General features: G+C 49.1%; 1 protein-coding gene across 1 annotated transcript in view; it reads left to right on the plus strand.

The window, feature by feature from the left end:
• LOC144116019 (splicing factor C9orf78) overlaps positions 1-19,300 on the plus strand; it is a 42,406-nt gene that overhangs the window by 10,828 nt on the left and 12,278 nt on the right. Inside the window, exons 6-8 of the mRNA XM_077650680.1 lie at positions 3,532-3,660; positions 14,599-14,732; positions 15,219-15,356. Of these exons, the coding sequence (XP_077506806.1) occupies positions 3,532-3,660; positions 14,599-14,732; positions 15,219-15,356 (401 nt within the window). The remainder of the gene's footprint in view (positions 1-3,531; positions 3,661-14,598; positions 14,733-15,218; positions 15,357-19,300) is intronic.

Genomic DNA, 19,300 nt, shown 5'->3' on the forward strand with positions numbered 1-19,300 from the left:
GAAGCCGCCGAACGCGTCGGCGGCCAAGCGCAGTTGGAGTATAGAGGGTCTCGCTTTGACTGACGTGACTTCGCCGTGCAGCGCGCGCGCGCGCGCCCTGCCGCAGCATAAACGCGCCTTAACAGAGCCTGCGCAACCAACGTATTCAGCGGCGGCATCCATGGGAGCCACTGAAACCCCCCGCCCACTCGCTGAATAAAAGAAGAGAAGTCCGGTACTGAGGTTCGGAATCGAAGCAGGGCCTTCGGCGTTTGAGGCGGAAACGCTGCCGCTCTGCCACGACAGCTCAAGTTACAGCCGTCCATAAAGGCGCATCTAATGAATGCACTCTTCTGATGCAGATATCTCCGCGCTTTCGCTAGGTATATCCTGGCCTAACAGAGCTAGGCCATCAGCAATTTTTCTGAACTGCCTTGTACCTTGTCTCCTGTCCCCAATAAACGATTTCCGTTAAGTAGTTTGAAGTTGACTGGCACAGCCGCGAATGTTTCGCCGGGCAATCGTGCGAATACACAAGTGCTGCCTTGTACGATCACCGACCATCGTGCCATCATAGCTTTTCATCGACCGTGGCGATCATCTGACAAGCATTAACAGGCTCCTTCAAAGGTTAACTAGCACTTGAAGCGTCACTTGGAGTTCCTCTGCTGTTCGGCGCTTGTAAATCGAAGCGCGTCAAAAACAAAACCACGGGGCACGCAAAGCTCGTAGACGCGAAGCGCCATAAGAGAATCGAAACTCTCCTGGCCGCCTGTGGCGCTGCCAAGCATCCGTTTTCTTTGCTTCCAACATTCAGGTTGTCTTTTGCCTGCCTTCCTTGTGTGATAAAAGTGCACTATTGGTTTTAAAACAAAACATACTTCAATATTGATCTGCGCAACCTACCTTTTTCAGCCTCAGAGATTCGCGACACCAAGTAGGATGGAAAATTCCTCCAAGGCGGCGTCTCTTGTCCTATGGCGTCACCACGCTTGTACTTGCGAGATTGGCCTGTGGTGGCGATACCTGTATATTTTGGTTTTTGCTATTTTCTACCTTACAAGAGCTTTGTTTTCAGTAAGAGCAGCGTTTTTGTGATCAGGAGCTGGTATTCTATCGATACAAGCCAACTTCAATTTCTCCTCAGTGTCCCTTTAACATTGAAGGCATCAGGTGGAGCGAACCAATAAGATTTTTGCAGTCAGCTGTGTGATGACTTCTGAGGTATCACCATGCCGAATTTTCTGTACAGTTGGCAAAAAATGCTTTTCATTGCAAATAATATATGCCAGTATTGTTTTGCACATTATTATTTTTATCACATAGTCAAAACTCCACAAATGTTGCCATAAAAATGGGTTAAACAAGGTGTAGACTCTATAACTCAAACTAAGATAAGTTCAAGTTGTACTTTCTATTAATTCAAACAAATTGCAATATATTTGGCTGATGGGTATACCGTATTTACTCGCTTAATTTGTGCACTTTTTTTCTAAAATTAAGGCTTTGAAAAGGGGATCTGCAAATTATGCAGAGATTTTGCGAACGCATCCTTAAGAACACTACAAAGGTCATAATGCGCAATGTATATGGTATATTGCTGTGTATTAGTCTATCCCGCACTCGCGCCCCTAGCTAAAAAAAAAAAAAAGTTGACTCCAAATATAAGTAGATGCATCCCCTCAGTCGCCCCCGCCCCAGAATCGCGTTACGTAGTTCCCCAAGTGCTGGCGAATGCACAGCTGAAGTAGTAAACGCGGAACGATACAGTCGCAAAGACAGCAGTCAGAGACAGATGGAGATACAAGGTGACAATACGGCGCACCCTCATGCGGCTCCGGCTGTGTAGCGGCTAACAGAATAGCTGACGGGTCGGTAGTTTTGGACTGTGGCACGACACATGCTCCGGATGTTACCGGAAGTTTGCTGTCATACCCCTTTGTACGAAAAGGCGACCGCCAGTGCGAGCGAGCCGGGTAAACAGCGCGCAATTCACTTTTTCTTACCGGAACGAATTTACAAACAAATCGCCGACTTTTGAAACCACTCGCTCACCTTTCGCAGCCGCTCCAGTCTTCCCTAGCCTTCCCTGCGCATGCCCTCATGCATGCTGATGTGTTTGCGCAGCAGGGAGTACAAAATGTACGAGTAAAAGTTTTTTTTTTTTTCATTTTTCAGAAGTCTGGATAAAAAGTTGGGGTGCACAAATTATGCAAGTAAATGCGGTATTTTCAGTAGATTTTAATTCTGCTTAATTCATACTGTGGTTTCACTTAAATGGCTTAATTCAAACTTTTTGTCTTGCTCCAACGGTGCCGGCATGTGAAAGACCGGCGGTTGAGGTCGGGTGCGTCAGGTTTGCGGAGCCACGTGAACTGCAAATTTGGCCCCAACAACCGGTTAACTTGGATGTGGTTTGAAGGACTGCCGTGTCGAAGTCAGATTGGCAGGCACTTCAAGTGATTGGAGGTGGCTTGTCACCACGTAGTTTCATTTAGTGAGCTTTGATACCAGCCCATGGCGATAGTGGCTGTCGTCCGTGCATCAAGAGGCCAAGACCAGCTGCATGTCGTTTCAGATGTTGATTTGGTATTTTTCCTTTTTAGAAGGTGTTTGTGCCATTCTTGTGCAAATCATGAGCTAATCATGAGCTGCTCATGGTTTGTGTGGTGAAGCTGTCTTACATGGACGCTGTCACTTGTGAGGAGGCTCCACCGATACTGCGTCACACCCTTGAAAGAAGCTGCGGAAGGCCTTACTATTTTGGAGAGGTTCTGCTTTCACATTCCCAGCAATGGACATGCAGTACAGCTTGATTTGAATTGCAAAAAAATTGTCATTGCAGCATGGTTTTCACTCAAAAGCAGACGAGTGTTGCCTATTTTTTATCAGTGAAATTTTTTGCTTTGTGAAATCGGTTTTTGAAAGTTTTTTTTTTGTACCCACTCAATGATACATCCTTCAAATAATTTGGGTGTTTTTCCAGTCCCTTGATGTCCCATTTAATATGTTGTTACTCTCTCAGGAAACTAGTACGTTTCTGACAACTTTTCTTCAGTCACACAACCAATTGGAGACTGCTGGTTGAGTAAACATATCAGTGCTTTTCACCCATATTCTATATTGTGCTAACACTTTTATCTACATTTGCCTAGAGAGACAGTTTCAAAATACTGTTTGTATGCATGTGGATATCCATGAAGCAAATCATTTATTCTTGCATTGCATATTATGGTTCACTTTTGATAATTCAAACAAAAATCTTTGGTCCTTTGAAATTTGAATTAATGAGAGTCTACTCTATGAAAAAGAAACAAAGGCTTGGTGTACCAAGGAAATGCAGAGCAAACTAGTTCAGCGAGCCTTCAGGTAGCAAAGATGGGAGTACAATGTAGGCACTCATCGCTGGGATAGTTTTTCATGAAATTTACGCGGCATGTTTCAGAGGTAATTCTGTCCAAAGAAAACCTTTGTGCTAGCTTTCAGTCCAGAGGCATTACCTGCTTAGAGTGCTTAGAGCACATGTATTATGTGCTGGCTTTGTGTGCACAGGGTTGTCGACGAGAAGGATGTGCTGTTTCACGTGCCGGAGCACCTGCGCAAGTCAACCTCCAAGAAGTCTGAAGAGATGCTGTCCAATCAAATGCTTTCAGGCATCCCTGAAGTTGACCTTGGAATTGAGTGAGTCCCTCATGCATGACACACTCAGAAGCATTGTTTGTGCAGTAAAATCTCTTTAATTCGAACTGACCCCCGGGTCCCGGCTCAGCCCTGTGTACTACAATGGGGGTAAACTTCCGATAATTCGAACAAGTCGGCATCCGCTACGGCTAATTCGAACTAGGAGCCACTGGCTGACACTGCTCCTCGTAGATTGCATAGCGAGTAAAACATGCTCCAAATTTACCACAGATGTAAAACAACGGAAAAGAAAAAAAAGCCGAGTGCTTGAGGCTCACGGAGCCCGCGTTCTGGTGCATGCCATAGCACGTTTTCGCTGCCAGAGCGTTCGCCCTCGCCGCTGATGCTTCGCCGCAAGCCGTTCCAGGTTTTCATTGTGTCGCGGTTGCTAGGTCGCGATCACGTGGTGTACACAATGCAATTCAGCCAGTTCGGCGGCCATAGTCATGCTTTTTGTTGGTGCCGCGAGCTACGTGGACGGGAGTGTGGAGACTGAGCCCTTGAGTGATGCCGATATAATTGAGGCTGCATGCTCCCGGCAGACGTTGCAGGGCTTGCGTGCAGTGAGAACAGCCGACAGTGATGAGTCCGACAGCGGCGACGAGACTATGCCACCACCAAGTGCACATGAGGTAGCGTCGGCGCTCGATGTTGCTGCACGCCACTTCTCTGTCATTGAGAACTCTGACGTTGCGCAGGAGCTTTGGGCAAGCTGCAGGTGATGCTGATGGAGTCTCGGCAGAAGAAACGCAAGCAAATGCACTTTGCTGATTACTTTTAATTTTGACAACCCTTCCCCGTAAATAAACGTTTTGGAGCATAAATAGTGCCATATATTCCAGCACTAAAGCTTGCTTTTCACACGAATGCATTCCAATACTTGTTTCTGGCACATAACTGTCCGATCAATTTATTTCATTTGCCATTAGGACCGGATGAATTTAATTCTCAGAATTGCCCGCCACAAACGCATAGTAGCACCTAGCCCGCGATAACGTGTCTAGATGTGACTGCTTCTAGTTCTGCCTGCGCGGCAGGGTGCTATGACTGCTCATTCTATCGCTCAATGGTGTTCCAGCTGCTTCATTTGCACCATTTTAATAATACATTTACAGTTTGCTGCACCAGTCTGCTTGAAAAGCAGAAAATTGATCAATATTGCACCTTAGCTGTGCCAAAAAAAGACTCAGTCACAGGAAAACGGCTTTTTTTGGAACCCTAGAGGCTTTCAGTTGGCAGGCTACTAAAAGGTTTCTGTAGCTGGCAATCCAGGGTGGGCTGGCTTTTGGTAGAATTTAGCAGCCAGTTCATTCGTGCACATGGAGGAAGCAAAGAACTCAGAAGAGGTGGTTAAGTCACATTTTTTGAAGCCGGCTCCCCCCTGCTCCCTCCCCCCTTACTTGGCCGCTGTCTCAGCACGCTTGTGCATGCGCATCAGACAACGCAGCAGATAATGACGCTGCGCCCAGTGTTACTATTGGCTGCACCTTCGGCCAAAGACTCCCAGTAGTCCTTGCAAAAGCGCATGACTCCTGGCACACTTTTTGGCGTGCAGCTCGGATAATGAGAGCCTCTCCTGAGTTTTCCTTCCTCCATATTCGTGCGTCATGTCGGTTGTATCATGTCAGTCAACCCTGAAGCAGGCTGAAGAAGTCATATCTTCTAGGTTGAAAAACAAAAGCTTGGAGCAGGTCCATCGAGGTCAAGCTTTGTTGGAACAAGGGAATTTCAGCCTTGCTGATACACTTTGCGAGCTTGATGAATTTGTAAAAATTCCAAAAAGCATTGAGATAGTGCCAACATAAAAAAAAAATGGTTCAAGGTGTCCTTTGGACGTTAAGTCAAGCATGCTTGGCTGAATTTGCATGCTAGACAGTGCCAGCATTAATAAGATGTTTTGTCACTGTTTTTTGTGAGCACCTTGTTTTTTTTTCTTCCTAGCTACTCATGGCTGAACCTGATCTTGTTAGTAACAAAGTTTTCTGTGTGTCTTCTTTATTCTGTTCGTGCTGCTCCCGGCTTGCTTCATAATTATTGTTCTGATACAAAGGTGCTCCAAAATGAATATTTTTCTGCTTCAAAAATTGCTCCAGAACTTGAAATGGCTGGACCACCACTGATTGCCCATTCGATAATTTGAACTTCGCTTAATTCAAACAATTTTGCGGTCTTTTTTGTAGGTATTCTAGGCCTATAAGGTTATTAGCACTGTGGTCCATTTTTGTTTTGATTTGCTGTATTTACTGGCGTAATTTACGCACTTTTTTCTTCAGATTACGGCTTAAAAAGGGATTGAACAAATTACAATGAAGATTTCTTGAACAATCCCTAAAAAACTACAAGCGTCATAGCGCGAATTACCGTATATATATATATATATATATATATATATATATATATATATATATATATATATATATATATATATATATATATATATATATATATATATATATTGTAACGGGGGGTTTGTTACGAGGTACTGGGGCGACGGGAACGGCAACGGCAGCAGTCTGGTGGGATCAGATCGGCAAAAGACACACAAGCGTAGCGCTGGCAAAAACTCTCGAGAACACTGTCACCTCGTCTTCGTCTTTTTCAAATCATCAGACGCATCTTCTTCTTTAGCCTTACAATCACCCCGGGGACAAGAGGAGCCATCCTGGCGACTTAGGATGATGGCAAGACGGCGGGGTCGTAGTAGGGCTTGAGGCGCTGGACATGAACGGTCTCCCGTCCTCGGCGGCGGAGATCAGGAGACGGCGTGAGGGGTTCCACGATATAATTAACCGGAGAGGTGCGCTCCAGCACACGGTAGGGACCATGGTACTTCGCAAGAAATTTTGAGGAGAGACCGGGAGTTCCTGAAGGGATCCAGAGCCACACAAGTGCACCAGAAGTGTAGTTCGGTGGGGTTTGGTCTTGGTCGAGGCGGGAGCGCTGGCGATGCTGGGTGTCAGTGGTGAGTGACCGGGCAATTTGGCGGCAGGCTTCGGCGTGTTGCGCGGCGTCGGAAACAGGCCGATATTCGGATTCATCAGGGCGGTAAGGGAGGATAGTGTCGATAGTAGCAGAGGGTTGGCGGCCGTAAAGTAGGAAGAAAGGAGAGAATCCGGTGGTAGACTGCGTAGCGGTATTGTACGCATAAGTAACGTACGGAAGGACGAGATCCCAATTCGTGTGGTCAGAAGCGACGTACTTGGAGAGCATGTCTCCGAGTGTGCGGTTAAATCGCTCAGTGAGGCCATTGGTCTGCGGATGATAGGCGGTGGTAGTTCGGTGAATCGTGTTGCACTCTTTGAGAAGCGCCTTCACCACCTCAGATAAGAACACGCGGCCTCGGTCACTGAGCAGTTCACGAGGTGCACCGTGGCGAAGGATGAATCGGTGCAAAATGAAGGAGGCGACGTCCGTCGCTGTGGCAGCCGGAAGGGCAGCAGTTTCGGCATATCGTGTAAGGTGATCCACCGCTACTATAGCCCAACGGCTGCCGTCTGCAGTGTATGGAAGCGGACCGTATAAATCAATGCCAACGCGGTCGAACGGGCGTGGAGGGCATGGTAACGGCTGCAGCTCAGCAGCAGAACGATGGGGAGGTGTCTTGCGACGTTGGCAGGGAATGCATGCGCGCACGTACTTCATGATAAAGGTGTACATTCCGCGCCAGTAGTAGCGCAGCCGTATGCGGGTGTAGGTCTTGAAAACGCCCGCGTGACCGCTGTGGGGGGCAGCATGGAAGTATGCGCATATCTTCGAGCGTAAGTGACGTGGAATAACGAGCAGCCACTTGCGACCTTCGGAGTTGTAGTTACGGCGATAAAGTAGGGTGTCACGGATCGCAAAATGGGCAGCTTGGCGGCGGAGCGCACGTGACGGTGAAGCAGCCGTCGGGTTGGCGAGAAAGTCGAGAAGGGAAGCGATCCAGGGATCCATGCGTTGCGCTGAAGGCATGTCGCTGAGGCGAAGCAAGGGCAGAGAAGCGTCGGAGGTGGAAAGGCTGGCGATCTCGGCTGGAAGGGGGCAGCGTGACAGTGCATCGGCGTCTTGATGCTTGCGGCCGGTGCGATACACGACGCGGATATCATATTCTTGCAAGCGAAGGGCCCACCTAGCGAGGCGGCCGGAGGGGTCTTTCAGGTTGCAAAGCCAACAGAGCGCATGGTGGTCGGTCACAACGTCAAAAGGGCGCCCATAAATGTACGGTCGAAACTTCGCGAGGGCCCATACAATCGCCAAACACTCTTTTTCAGTTACGGAGTAGTTGCGTTCTGCTGGTGTGAGTGTGCGGCTAGCATAAGCAACGACGTATTCGTCAAAGCCAGGTTTTCGTTGGGCGAGGACAGCGCCGAGGCCAACACCGCTGGCGTCCGTGTGAACTTCGGTAGGAGCGGCCGAGTCGAAATGGCGCAGAATGGGCGGCGCCGTGAGGAGACGGCGCAAGGTGGTGTATGCGTCGTCACACGCTGGAGACCACAGTGATAAATCCGCACTTCCAGACAGCAGTTGAGTCAAAGGCGCAGCAATGGACGCAAAGTTGCGAATAAACCGGCGGAAATATGAGCACAAACCCAGGAAGCTGCGCAGGTCTTTGATGGAGGGAGGTTTGGGAAAGTCAACCACAGCACGAAGTTTCGCTGGGTCGGGACTGACGCCCTGCTTAGAGACAACATGACCTAAGATGGTTAATTGACGAGCGGCAAAACGGCATTTTTTTAAGTTCAGCTGCAGGCCGGCGTCAGAGAGGCAGGTCAAGACGTGCTTCAAACGGGAGAGGTGGGTGTCAAAGTCCGGGGAAAAGACCACAATGTCGTCGAGGTAGCAAAGGCATGTCTTCCACTTAAGTCCGCGCAAAATGGTGTCCATCATCCTCTCAAAAGTCGCGGGGGCGTTACAAAGCCCGAAGGGCATCACCGTAAATTCATACAAGCCATCCGGTGTCACAAAGGCGGTTTTGGGGCGATCGGCTTCTTTCATAGGAACTTGCCAGTACCCGGAACGCAAATCAAGAGATGAAAAGAGTTCGGCCCCTTGCAAAGAGTCCAGAGCGTCGTCTATGCGCGGGAGGGGATAGACATCTTTGCGCGTAATCTTATTAAGGCGACGGTAATCTACACAGAAGCGTATGGAGCCATCCTTCTTTTTGACGAGCACCACAGGCGACGCCCATGGGCTGCTTGAGGGCTGAATGACGCCGCTCTGGAGCATCTTGTCGACTTGGTCTTCAATAACTTGGCGCTCGGCGACAGACACACGATAGGGACGTTGTCGCAGCGGTGCGTGGTCACCTGTGTCGATGGCATGGGTGACAATGGAAGTTTGGCCCAAGGAACTTTGATGTGAGTCAAATGATGAGCGAAACTGATTAAGTAAAGTGAGAAGCTGTGCCCTTTGCGGCGCTGGCAGGTTGTCGTCGATGGAGCGAAGGAATGCTTCGGTTGAGGAGGGATCGGGCGCAGCAGTAGGTGGGCTGAGTGCGGCTATGGAGAGGTGCGGCGCGTCGTCCGTCTCTTCGCGGATGAGCAGAGACGCGAATGGTTGTACCGTGCCGAGACATTCACCTAGGCGCAAGGCGTTGGGGAACGAGAATGGGTTAGACACGAACAGTACGGAGAGGCCAGCGGATATAGTCAGTACAGCGTATGGCAGAGGCAGACACTTGCGGTGCAGAAAGATAGGGGACGGAGTGAAGAGGACAGTGTCGTCGCGAAGAGGGCCGCAAGAGAGGGGTACGAGGACTGAAGAGCAGGGAGGCAGGTCAATGTCTTCGGCAACTAGGGCCTTAACACAGGCACCAGGAGGGGCAGTGTCCAAGACAGCTTCGGGCAGGTGAGAGAACTCGACTTCAGCTCGAGCACAATCGATGATAGCAGCATGGCGCGATAGGAAATCCCAGCCCAGGATAACAGCATGAGAACAGCAGGGCAGTACGACGAATTCGACGGCATAAATGGTCCCCTGGATTACAACGCGAGCGGTACACGCTGCTGATGGCTGGATGTTCTGAGCGCTGGCGGTGCGCAGTGAGAGTCCAGCAATTGGCGTCCTTACTTTTCTTAAAGAACTACACAGCTTTGCGTCCATGACGGAAACGGCAGCACCAGTGTCGACAAGCGCCATGACAGAAACGCCGTCGACGGAAATTTCAATGAGGTTAGCGGCTGACGGATGAGGCCTTTCGAAGTTCGTTGTGGACGCAGTTCTCGCCTCGGGAACTGCGGCGCCTAGTTTTCCTCCTGGTTAGCGGTGGGGCGACGTCGCATAGGCGAAATAGACCGGCGTCGTGGAGAAGAGGGCCGGCGGCTGGAGAGGGTAGAACGGTCCGGCGAGGAAGTACGACTTTGCGGCGGCGCAGCTGGTACAGAGTACTGACTCGGTGGGGGCCAGTACCCAGGAGCTTGGGGAGGAATTTCCGCGTCCGGGAGACGACGGCGGCAATGCCGAGCTACATGACCTGGGAGACCACAAAAGAAGCAAATCGGCCGATTGTCCGTTGTGCGCCAGGAATCGCTGACCCTTGGAGTAGGTCGTCGGTAAGCCACTGGCCCTCGCAAATGCGCCGGAGGCGCACTATAGATTGGCGGCTGCGGTCTTGCTACGACATCGGCATATGTCACTGGAGCCGCGACAGGAGGCGGTCTCGCGACGGCTTCGGCATATGTGAGCGGAGCCGCCACAGGTTGTGATCTAGCGACAACGTCAGCGTATGTCAGCGGAACCGTGACAGGTGGTGACGGATGAGCCGGTGGAAGAGCCTCAGCAACTTGCTCTTGAATTGTATGTCGGAGCGCTGGAGTCAGATATGATGGTCGGTCGTGAGCGCTCGGCAGAAAGGAAAGTTGACGTGCCACTTCTTCCCGCACGAAGTCTTTAATCTGCTGTAGCAGCGAGGGGTCAGGAGCAGGCGTGAGCCCAGCGAGCGACTCAACCTGCTGTGGCCGCTGGCGTGTCAGAATCCACTGCTTGCGCAACTGCTCAAAGCTTTGACACAGCGTGACGACTTCAGCAACGGTACGCAAGTCGCGCGCTAGAAGCATCTGAAAAGCGTCGTCATCGATGCCTTTCAAGATGTGTTGGATCTTGTCGGCTTCCGACATACGAGCGTTGACCCGCTTGCACGAGTCGACGACATCTTCAATGTAGCTAGTGAAGCTTTCACTAGCCTGCTGAGATCGTTCACGCAATCGCTGTTCGGCTCGGAGTTGCCTGACAGCCGGTCGACCAAATACGTCTGCAAATTTAGTCTTAAAAATGGACCAGGTTTGAATATCTGCCTCATGGTTGCGGTACCAGAGGTTAGCCACACCGGCGAGATAAAAGATGACGTTGTTTAGCTTCGTCACATCGTCCCATTTGTTGTATACGCTCACCCGCTCGTACGATGTGAGCCAATCTTCCACATCGTTCTCGTCAGTCCCGCTGAAAATGGTCGGGTCCCGTTGACGAAGAGAGCCGGCACAGATGACAGCCTGGCCCACTTGTACGGCCTGGTGTTGGACGTCCTCAGGCATCGTGCGCGCCGGGAAAGCACGACTACGGAGCTCCAGGGCCGATGTTTTTACCCGGCTCCTCCACCAAATGTAACGGGGGGTTTGTTACGAGGTACTGGGGCGACGGGAACGGCAACGGCAGCAGTCTGGGATCAGATCGGCAAAAGACACACAAGCGTAGCGCTGGCAAAAACTCTCGAGAACACTGTCACCTCGTCTTCGTCTTTTTCAAATCATCAGACGCATCTTCTTCTTTAGCCTTACAATATATATATATATATATATATATATATATATATTCACGTAATGAACCCACTTTTTTCCAGAAAAGTTGATATCAGTGTGGGGGAGGTTTCATTATGCGGGAAAAAAAGTTTCAACAGATTTTTTTGGAAAGGTCAAGATTTCATATTCGTCATCAAGAAACGCACGCGGTCAGATGTGTTGAAGCTGCTGGTGTTTAGCATCGTTCAGTTTGGCTCAATCCGGCAATTTTGTTGTAGCTGGCGGCGCTGGCCAATTGCGGTGAGAATAACGTGAACATGCTGAACACCGGCCTTGAAGGTCAGGCGCTCATTTTTTATGCGAGGTTAAAAAAACACACAGGACGGTGATGTGTGCGTAATGTCAATGTTTAAGCCTTAGCTTACAGCACACAACCAACGGCTTGGCACTCTGCAAGTTGGCCGAGTGCGCTATACCCTCCCCCCACCCCTCTGACAGGAGCTCTCCATAAAAGATAAACAAGTGATGACGTTATGGACGGCAGGCAGCATTATCTTGGCACACTGCGAAGATCTGTGCTGCAGGCAGCGTGAAAACTGAGGAACCCGCTACAAAAAGCTAAAGGCCAAAAAAAAAAAGTAAATTCTGCCCGACGAAAGTAAGGAGCAGGTTCATTATCTGAATGGGTTCATTATGCCAGTATATACGATATATGGCCAATATTTTTATTTATTTATTCAATACTGCCAGCCGCCTTTTGTTTGCCAAGGCAGGAGTGGGGGGGGATACAATTGCCATGAATACAATATTGCCATCTGTATACCTCGACCCCCAACTCGCACCCCTTGCTGGCTAAAAAAAAAACACTCGAAATATAAGGCGCATATCCCCTCCTTACTCGCCGCATGTTATGTACTAGTTCCCCATATGATGGCACGAGCACAACTCAAGCATGAAATGCACAATGATACAATCGCGAAGCCAGCAGTCAGAGGCAAATGGAGGTAATGGTCTCTCGCATGTGCCGTATCAGGCTAGCGGCAAACCGAACAGCAAAGAGTTCGGTAGTTTCTGATTCCAGCATGTGCACAACTGTTTGTCTGGGAAAGCGACTGCCAGCGCAAGCGAGCTGGGTAAACGGCACACAATTCATCCGTTCGCCACTTGCACGTTTCGCAGCCGCACACGAAGGCGCGGCCGCGCCCATCTTCTCAAACCTCCCCTGCGCTCACCCGTGTGCATGCTGGTGGTCTGGCACTGCAGGGAGCGTAAAATGTGCGAATAAAAACTTTTTTTTTTATAAACCCGTGTAATAAATTAGGGGTGCACAAATTACACAAGTAAATACGGTATTCCATCTTTTTTCTCCATATAAAGGCATGTGCATTGCAATCAGTTAAATTTGGGTGTAATGAGCTTGCATGTAGCTGATGCCTGAATATTAGAAAGTTTTGAATTCCTTAATGTCAGTTTGTGTATTTGTGCACTTCATGTGACAAACTTGTGGCGTTGACCTTGGGTGAAGAAACAGTTCATTGAACTATACACCCGCCATTTAGTAGCTTGTGTCGTATTACTCTAGAACTCAGCTGAAATTCATGAAGGATTCAAGTCAAATAAGAATAAAACACAATTGGTCTCGAAGGGAATGCCCATGATAGCAGTAAACTAGTGCAGTTGACACAGTATGTCGTGCTGCAGTATTGGCACTGCTCCAGTGGCAGCTTGACGTCAACTTTGCCTTGTACAGCACCAGCCTGATAGGCAGTGGGCTTCAATGGCAGGACGAGCATGTAAGGAAGGGGGCACCATGCCAGTAATGCAGAACCCTTGCTTCCGGATTATAAACATTATATGTTCTCTCATGGAAGAGGCCCTTCAGTCGTGTTTTTAAAGCTGGGAAGGGAGAGTTTCGCCATTCTGGTGTGCTTTCGCTCTTCTCCTCCTCACTCCCTCTGCATGGTGCTTTCTACCTGCATGGAGGCTTACTGTGCACGCACTGTGTGAACCAGGGTCCAGCAGTCGAGCTGGCTTTCCACAGGGCCGCCAAAATACTTGCTAGCAGAGTGAAACTTTTTCGAGTGCGCTTGTGCAATGCAAGCATCGTTCAGGGGCTAAGGCATAGCAGTGCCCAGCTATTGTTTGCTTGGGTGCCATAGCACACGGCACTCAGGAGAGCCAGGCGTTACTTTCCATGACCTTATTTGTCAAAAGCCATTAGAGACTCGCTGCTACTGCTAGCACTTCACGAAATGTTCTCAAGATGCAAAAAGATTCTCAAACCAGCGTTATTTGCAGGAGGGTCCAGCTGTTGGGTAATTTGCCATGCTAACTGAGGAATGTTGCACACAATGTCATTCAGATCCACATCAGGATTCTGTGCCTCAATGCAGAGGAAGTACCGTAAATACTCGTGTGATGAACCCACTTTTTTTCCAGAAAAGTTGACATCAGTTTGGCGGGAGGGTTCATTACGTGGGAAAAAAAAGTTTCAACACATTTTTTTGGAAGGGTCGAGATTTCATACCATACCTTTCTCGGTCCGTGCGTCCTGTCAACAAACGCAAGCAGTCAGATGTGTTCGTGCTGTGCCGCAGGTGTTTAGCATCATTCACTTAATTAGGATAACGCAAACATATTGAACACCAGCCCTGCAGGTCAGGTGCACATTTTTACATGGGGTTAAAAAAACACGCAGGATGGTGATGAGTGTGTAATGCGAATGTTTCAGCCTTAGCTTACAGCACGCAACGTCTTGGCGCTCTTCCAAGTTCGCTGAGCGCCCCCTTTTTTTCTCTTTCCACCGCTCTGGCAGGAGCTCTCTTTAAAAGATAAACAAAATAAGTGGTGATATGTTGTCGGTGTCCAAAAAAGGAACCCGCTACAAGAAACTAAAGGCTGAAAAAAAAGTAAATGCTGGCAGTCAAATGTGGGGGGTGGGTTCATTGAATATACATATGGTAATCATTTTGAAGTCAAAGATTGGCTACATAATGGCTGGTATAACAAGTCTGAGAGTGCATTGGGGGTTTTGAAAAAGTTCTTGTCTATGGGCACCAGGCGACCCATGCTTAATGGGGATGGTAAGGAAGAGGTTAAGGGTCATGTTCAGTCACCTTTAGAAGTCAGAGTTTGTTGTTTTGTTTGCCCTTCTCTTTTTTTCTCCTCTTTTTTGAAGTGCTTTGCTGTCAAACTGATCCATATTGATTGTAACCCTGGTATGCAGGGAGCGCATACGCAACATTGAGGCGACAGAAGAGGCCAAGCTGAAGCTGATCCGGGACAGGATGGCCAGGAAGGAGCGAGAAACCTCGTTCGTGCCCACCAACATGGCTGTCAACTTTGTGCAGCATAACCGCTGTGCGTCCTCCTTCTCTGCTTGCATTCTGTCATGTTTGCTTCCGTTTTTTTTTTGTTAGAAATCGATGGTGCATACAAGAGAATTAACGCGTTTCTGGACCGCATGCTCTTGCTGGGCTGCCAGTGTAAAAATTTTCGAAGAGAAAAGTTTTGCCAGCCCTTCAGAGCGGCAAAGTATCTGGCCAAAGTGGTAGCCTCTTCAAACAATATATTAGCTGTGTGTGAGCAGCACATGGTCAGTTTGAGGGCAGTGGCACTGGTGCTGTTCCTGCTCATCCTAACTCGAGCATCTGTGTGATGCCAAAGCTGCATATTATGAGATAATGTGTGCTTGTTGTGAGCAAGGTCGAATCTCTGAAGGCCATTTACAGAACTGGTGTTGCCGTGTATACTGTGAAAATTTGTGCTTGTGAACCTGGGCTGGCACGGTTTGCCACGAAGGTCACTGCATTTGTGCTTCTCACTGAATGCCTGTTCCTGCTGCAGTCAACATCGATGATGGCAGCCGGTCACGCCATGCTCGACGCCCCGTGCGTGAGAAGGAGCCCCCACCTCCCAAGCCCGTGGTGGTCATCGCAGAGGCCGAAGGAGTCACTGACCAGATCCCGGGTCGCCAGGGGAGAGGTGAGCACAGTAGCTGGGCAGGTAAAAAAATCCGTAAGCTTTTAAAAAGTCAGTTTAATGAGATAAAATTGGCTACAAAAAATAACGAAATTTGCCCTGTGTCAATTTGCACCTACTAGCTGTAATTGCTCATAGTCATTCTTAGCAATCATCGCATTTCTGCAGGTAGTGAGTGTTCATTCCTGTTGTAGTTATAGGTTCTAATTTGAAGTTTACAAAGCATAGTGCCCATTGTAGTCGAAAAAATGCACTTTGACAGTGCTATAAGCGAGGTCATACTTTTTTACTCCAGCCTTGCTCACTCTTTGCGTTTATTCACAGTCACATTAAACAATTGCGGTTCCACGGGGGGCAACACATATTGAATGCATTTAACCCCACTTACGAACCAGTTCATACTCTCTTCAGTTTTTACCATACTAATGCTTCACCACTCATGCTTACTTACCATATGTCATCAGATAAAAAGTTCAAATTCAGCTTCATGATCATCTCATATCTGTTCTAAAAACGTTACTCCGGCCTTGTTGGAACCATGGCACGAGGAACTAGGATGTAGTGCAAGTCGGTGATGCACTGGGCTGCTACACATGCCGCTGGCAGTAGTGACACCTTTTTGAGGAAGCCAGCATACCACCAGTTTCCATAAATGCTTCAACTGTGATTAGTTACATCACGTCCCTAAAGCAGCTCATCAGCAGCAGAGGTCTTGGTGATGAGCACATGACCGTGTTGGAGAGATTTGAAAGTGCCATGATAGGCTCTGCTTGGACATGCATAATGGACTTTGTTTTAAAAATAAATGGCACTTTTGTTTGACTTCTAGTTTTTGTTTGTACAGTAAAATCTCGTTACTACGAACATCAGATTAACGAAATTTTCAGATTTACGAATTTTTTTAAATCCCCGCCAAAATGCCTATACTTTCAATGTAAAAAACTTTCAGTACTACGAATTTCAAATTACCGAATATTTCAGAATAACGTATGTAATTTAATCTCGCATTCGTCGCAAGACGCTTCGTTATTACGAAGTTCCGTACCAAATCCCTGAAGCTGATGCCTGTCATCATCATCCGAAGCATCAGCTATGCGCTGGGGAACTCGTTGCAACGGATACAGCCCCAGCGGTATCGCCATCACGCGAGTGTCGCGTTGAATGAATATAGGCTAGGCGGCGCAAGCTGCCGCCCGATACAAAGGGTAAGGCCATTATCATCCATCCAATGTGTGGTCACATACTGCGCAGTAGTCTTAAGCCTATTCAGCGCAGTGTCACCACGTCAACAGCGAACGTTGGGATCTGCAAAGTTATCGGCGCTGTGATTGTGTTGTGCATTAGCTTTGCTGACAATGAGTTCTCCTGGCCCCCGCGTTAAAAAGAAGCGACGCCAGTTTTCGCTTAAAGAAAAAGCGGACATTCTGTCGCAGCTGCTGGAAAAAAGCAAGCGGACTTGTGCAGGGAGCTTGACATTGCACCGTCAACAATGGCAACGATGCTCAAAGATCGGGACAAGATCATAAAACTACATCGAGAGTCGCCGCTGGCTCCCTCAAGAAAACGTCTGCGGCTGGGCAACTACCGTGGACAGCGACTTATGTGGACAGCGACTTTCGAATTATGTGGATAGCGACAGCGCGGCGGCTACATCCGCGGATCTCACCACCGAAGACATCGTGAATCAAGTGCGTGAGCAAGAAGAATGTAGTAGCGACGAAGACGATGCCGACACTGGATCAGCGCACGAAGAGGAAGAGATTGTTTCCGGCTCGGATGTCCTAGTCTTTCTAGAGAAGACCCGATCATTCCTCGGGCGCTGCAAAGATGTCCCCGATGACGTGCACAGGAAGGTCGAGGATGTGGAGGTGTTTGTCCTGCAGCACTTGTCGTCTACTCGCCAGAAGAAGATAACAGACTTCTTCAAGCAATAAATTGTAGTTAAACTGTGCCGAGCGTGATCGTTTATTATTTACTTACCAAAACGTAAATCTGCTGCAAAGGTACGTAATTTTAGTTCTTGTGATGCATTACTGACATGAAAATAATGGTTTTTCAGTACTACGTTATTTCAAAATAACGATTTAAATTCAGCGGTCCCGTGAAGTTCGTTGTAACGATATTCTACTGTAATATGGTAATTCCACTTACTAAACTTTGGATACAGTGAACGAAATCAATGGGCTTGACTGTTCAGTAAAACCTTGCTAAGGCGTACCTTGTGGGACTGTGGAAAACTATGTGCAAAGTAGCAGTACACCCTAACTGAAAATAATGTAAGGCGGGGGTTTATTGAAAAGAGCTGGGAGGACAGGAGCAGCGGCGAGAACAGTCCGAGGGCAACCAGGTCGGGCACAGACACTCGTGGCGATAGCAATACGGCTGACGCGCAGGACCATCTTCTTCATTTTCACGAGTCATGTGCTTTGCCTTTGCCATCTTCGTTGTCACGAGTCATGTGCTTTGCCTTTGCCATCTCCTTCTTTACAATCACCCCCAGGGGAGAAGAGAAGCCATCCTGGCGACTTACGGCGACTGTAAGATGGAGCGGTTGTAGTAAGGCTTGAGACGAGGGATGTGAACTGTCTCGCGGCCGCGGCGGCGGAGATTGGGAGACGGCATGAGGGGTTCGACGATGTAATTAACAGGAGATGAGCGCTTCAGGACACGGTAAAGGCCGTTATACTTGGCGAGAAATTTCGAGGACAGTCCAGGAGTACTTGACGGCGTCCAGAGCCACACAAGCATACCAGGAGAGAAGTACGATGTGGTGTGAGCGTGTTCGACTCGGAATTTCTAAGTATACTGGGTGTCAGTCGTGAGTGACCGGCGACAATCTTCGGCATGTTGCGCGGCTTCGGAAACGGGTATATTCGGCGGTGTCAGGTTGGTAAGTCAGAATGGTGTTTATTGTAGCAGATGGATGACGGCCGTAAAGAAGAAAGAAGGGAGAGAAGCCAGTAATAGACTGCTGGGCGATGTTGTAGGCAAAAGTCACATAAGGAAGGATGAGATCCCAATTAGAGTGGTTGGATGCGATATACATAGAGAGCATGTCCTCGAGGGTGTGGTTAAATCGCTCGGTGAGGCCGTTGGTCTGCGGATGATAGGCGGAGGTGGTTCAATGTATTATGTTGCACTGGCGGAGCAGGGCTGTGATGACATCGGACAGAAAGGCGCATCCGCGGCCGCTAAGCAGTTCACGAGATTCACTGACGAAGGACGAATTGTTGCAAAAGGTAGGAGGCAACGTCTGTCGCTGTGGCAGACGGATGGGCGGCGGTTTCGGCCTACCTCGTGAGATGATCAACTGCAACGATAGCCCAATGGTTGCCGGCCGCAGTGTACGGAAGTGGGTCGTATCAATCAACGCCGATACGGTCGAAAGGGCGTGGTGGGTAAGGGAGCGCTGCAACTCCAGTAGAACGATGAGGAGGTGCCTTGCGACGTTGACAGGTGAGAGAGGAACGTACGTATTTAGGTACGAAGGTGTACATGCCGCACCAGTAATAGCGCAGCCGGATGCGGGTGTATGTCTTGAGAACTCCCGCGTGACCGCATTGCGGGTCAGCGTGGAAATAGGCACATATGTGCGTGCGCAGGTGGTGAGGAATAACGAGCAACCACTTGCGGCCGTTGGTGCTGTAGTTCCAGCGATAGAGGAGGTTATCGCGAATCACGAAGTGGGAAGCATTGCGGCGGAGAACACGGGAGCGACGACGACAGGGAGACGTCAGAGGTGGAAAGGCTTGCGATCTCGGCTGGAAGTGGGCAACGGGACAGGGCATCAGCGTCTTGATGTTTTCGGCCGGAGTGATAGACCACGCGGATGTCTTATTCTTGCAGACAAAGAGCCGACCTTGCAGGGCGGCCGGATGGGTCTTTCAAGGAGGAAAGCCAACAAAGCGTAGGCAACAATGCATTCATCAAAAGCACAGATGCGCTGG

This window comes from Amblyomma americanum, chromosome 1 (assembly GCF_052857255.1).
Source record: "Amblyomma americanum isolate KBUSLIRL-KWMA chromosome 1, ASM5285725v1, whole genome shotgun sequence".
Taxonomy (NCBI): Eukaryota; Metazoa; Arthropoda; class Arachnida; order Ixodida; family Ixodidae; genus Amblyomma; species Amblyomma americanum.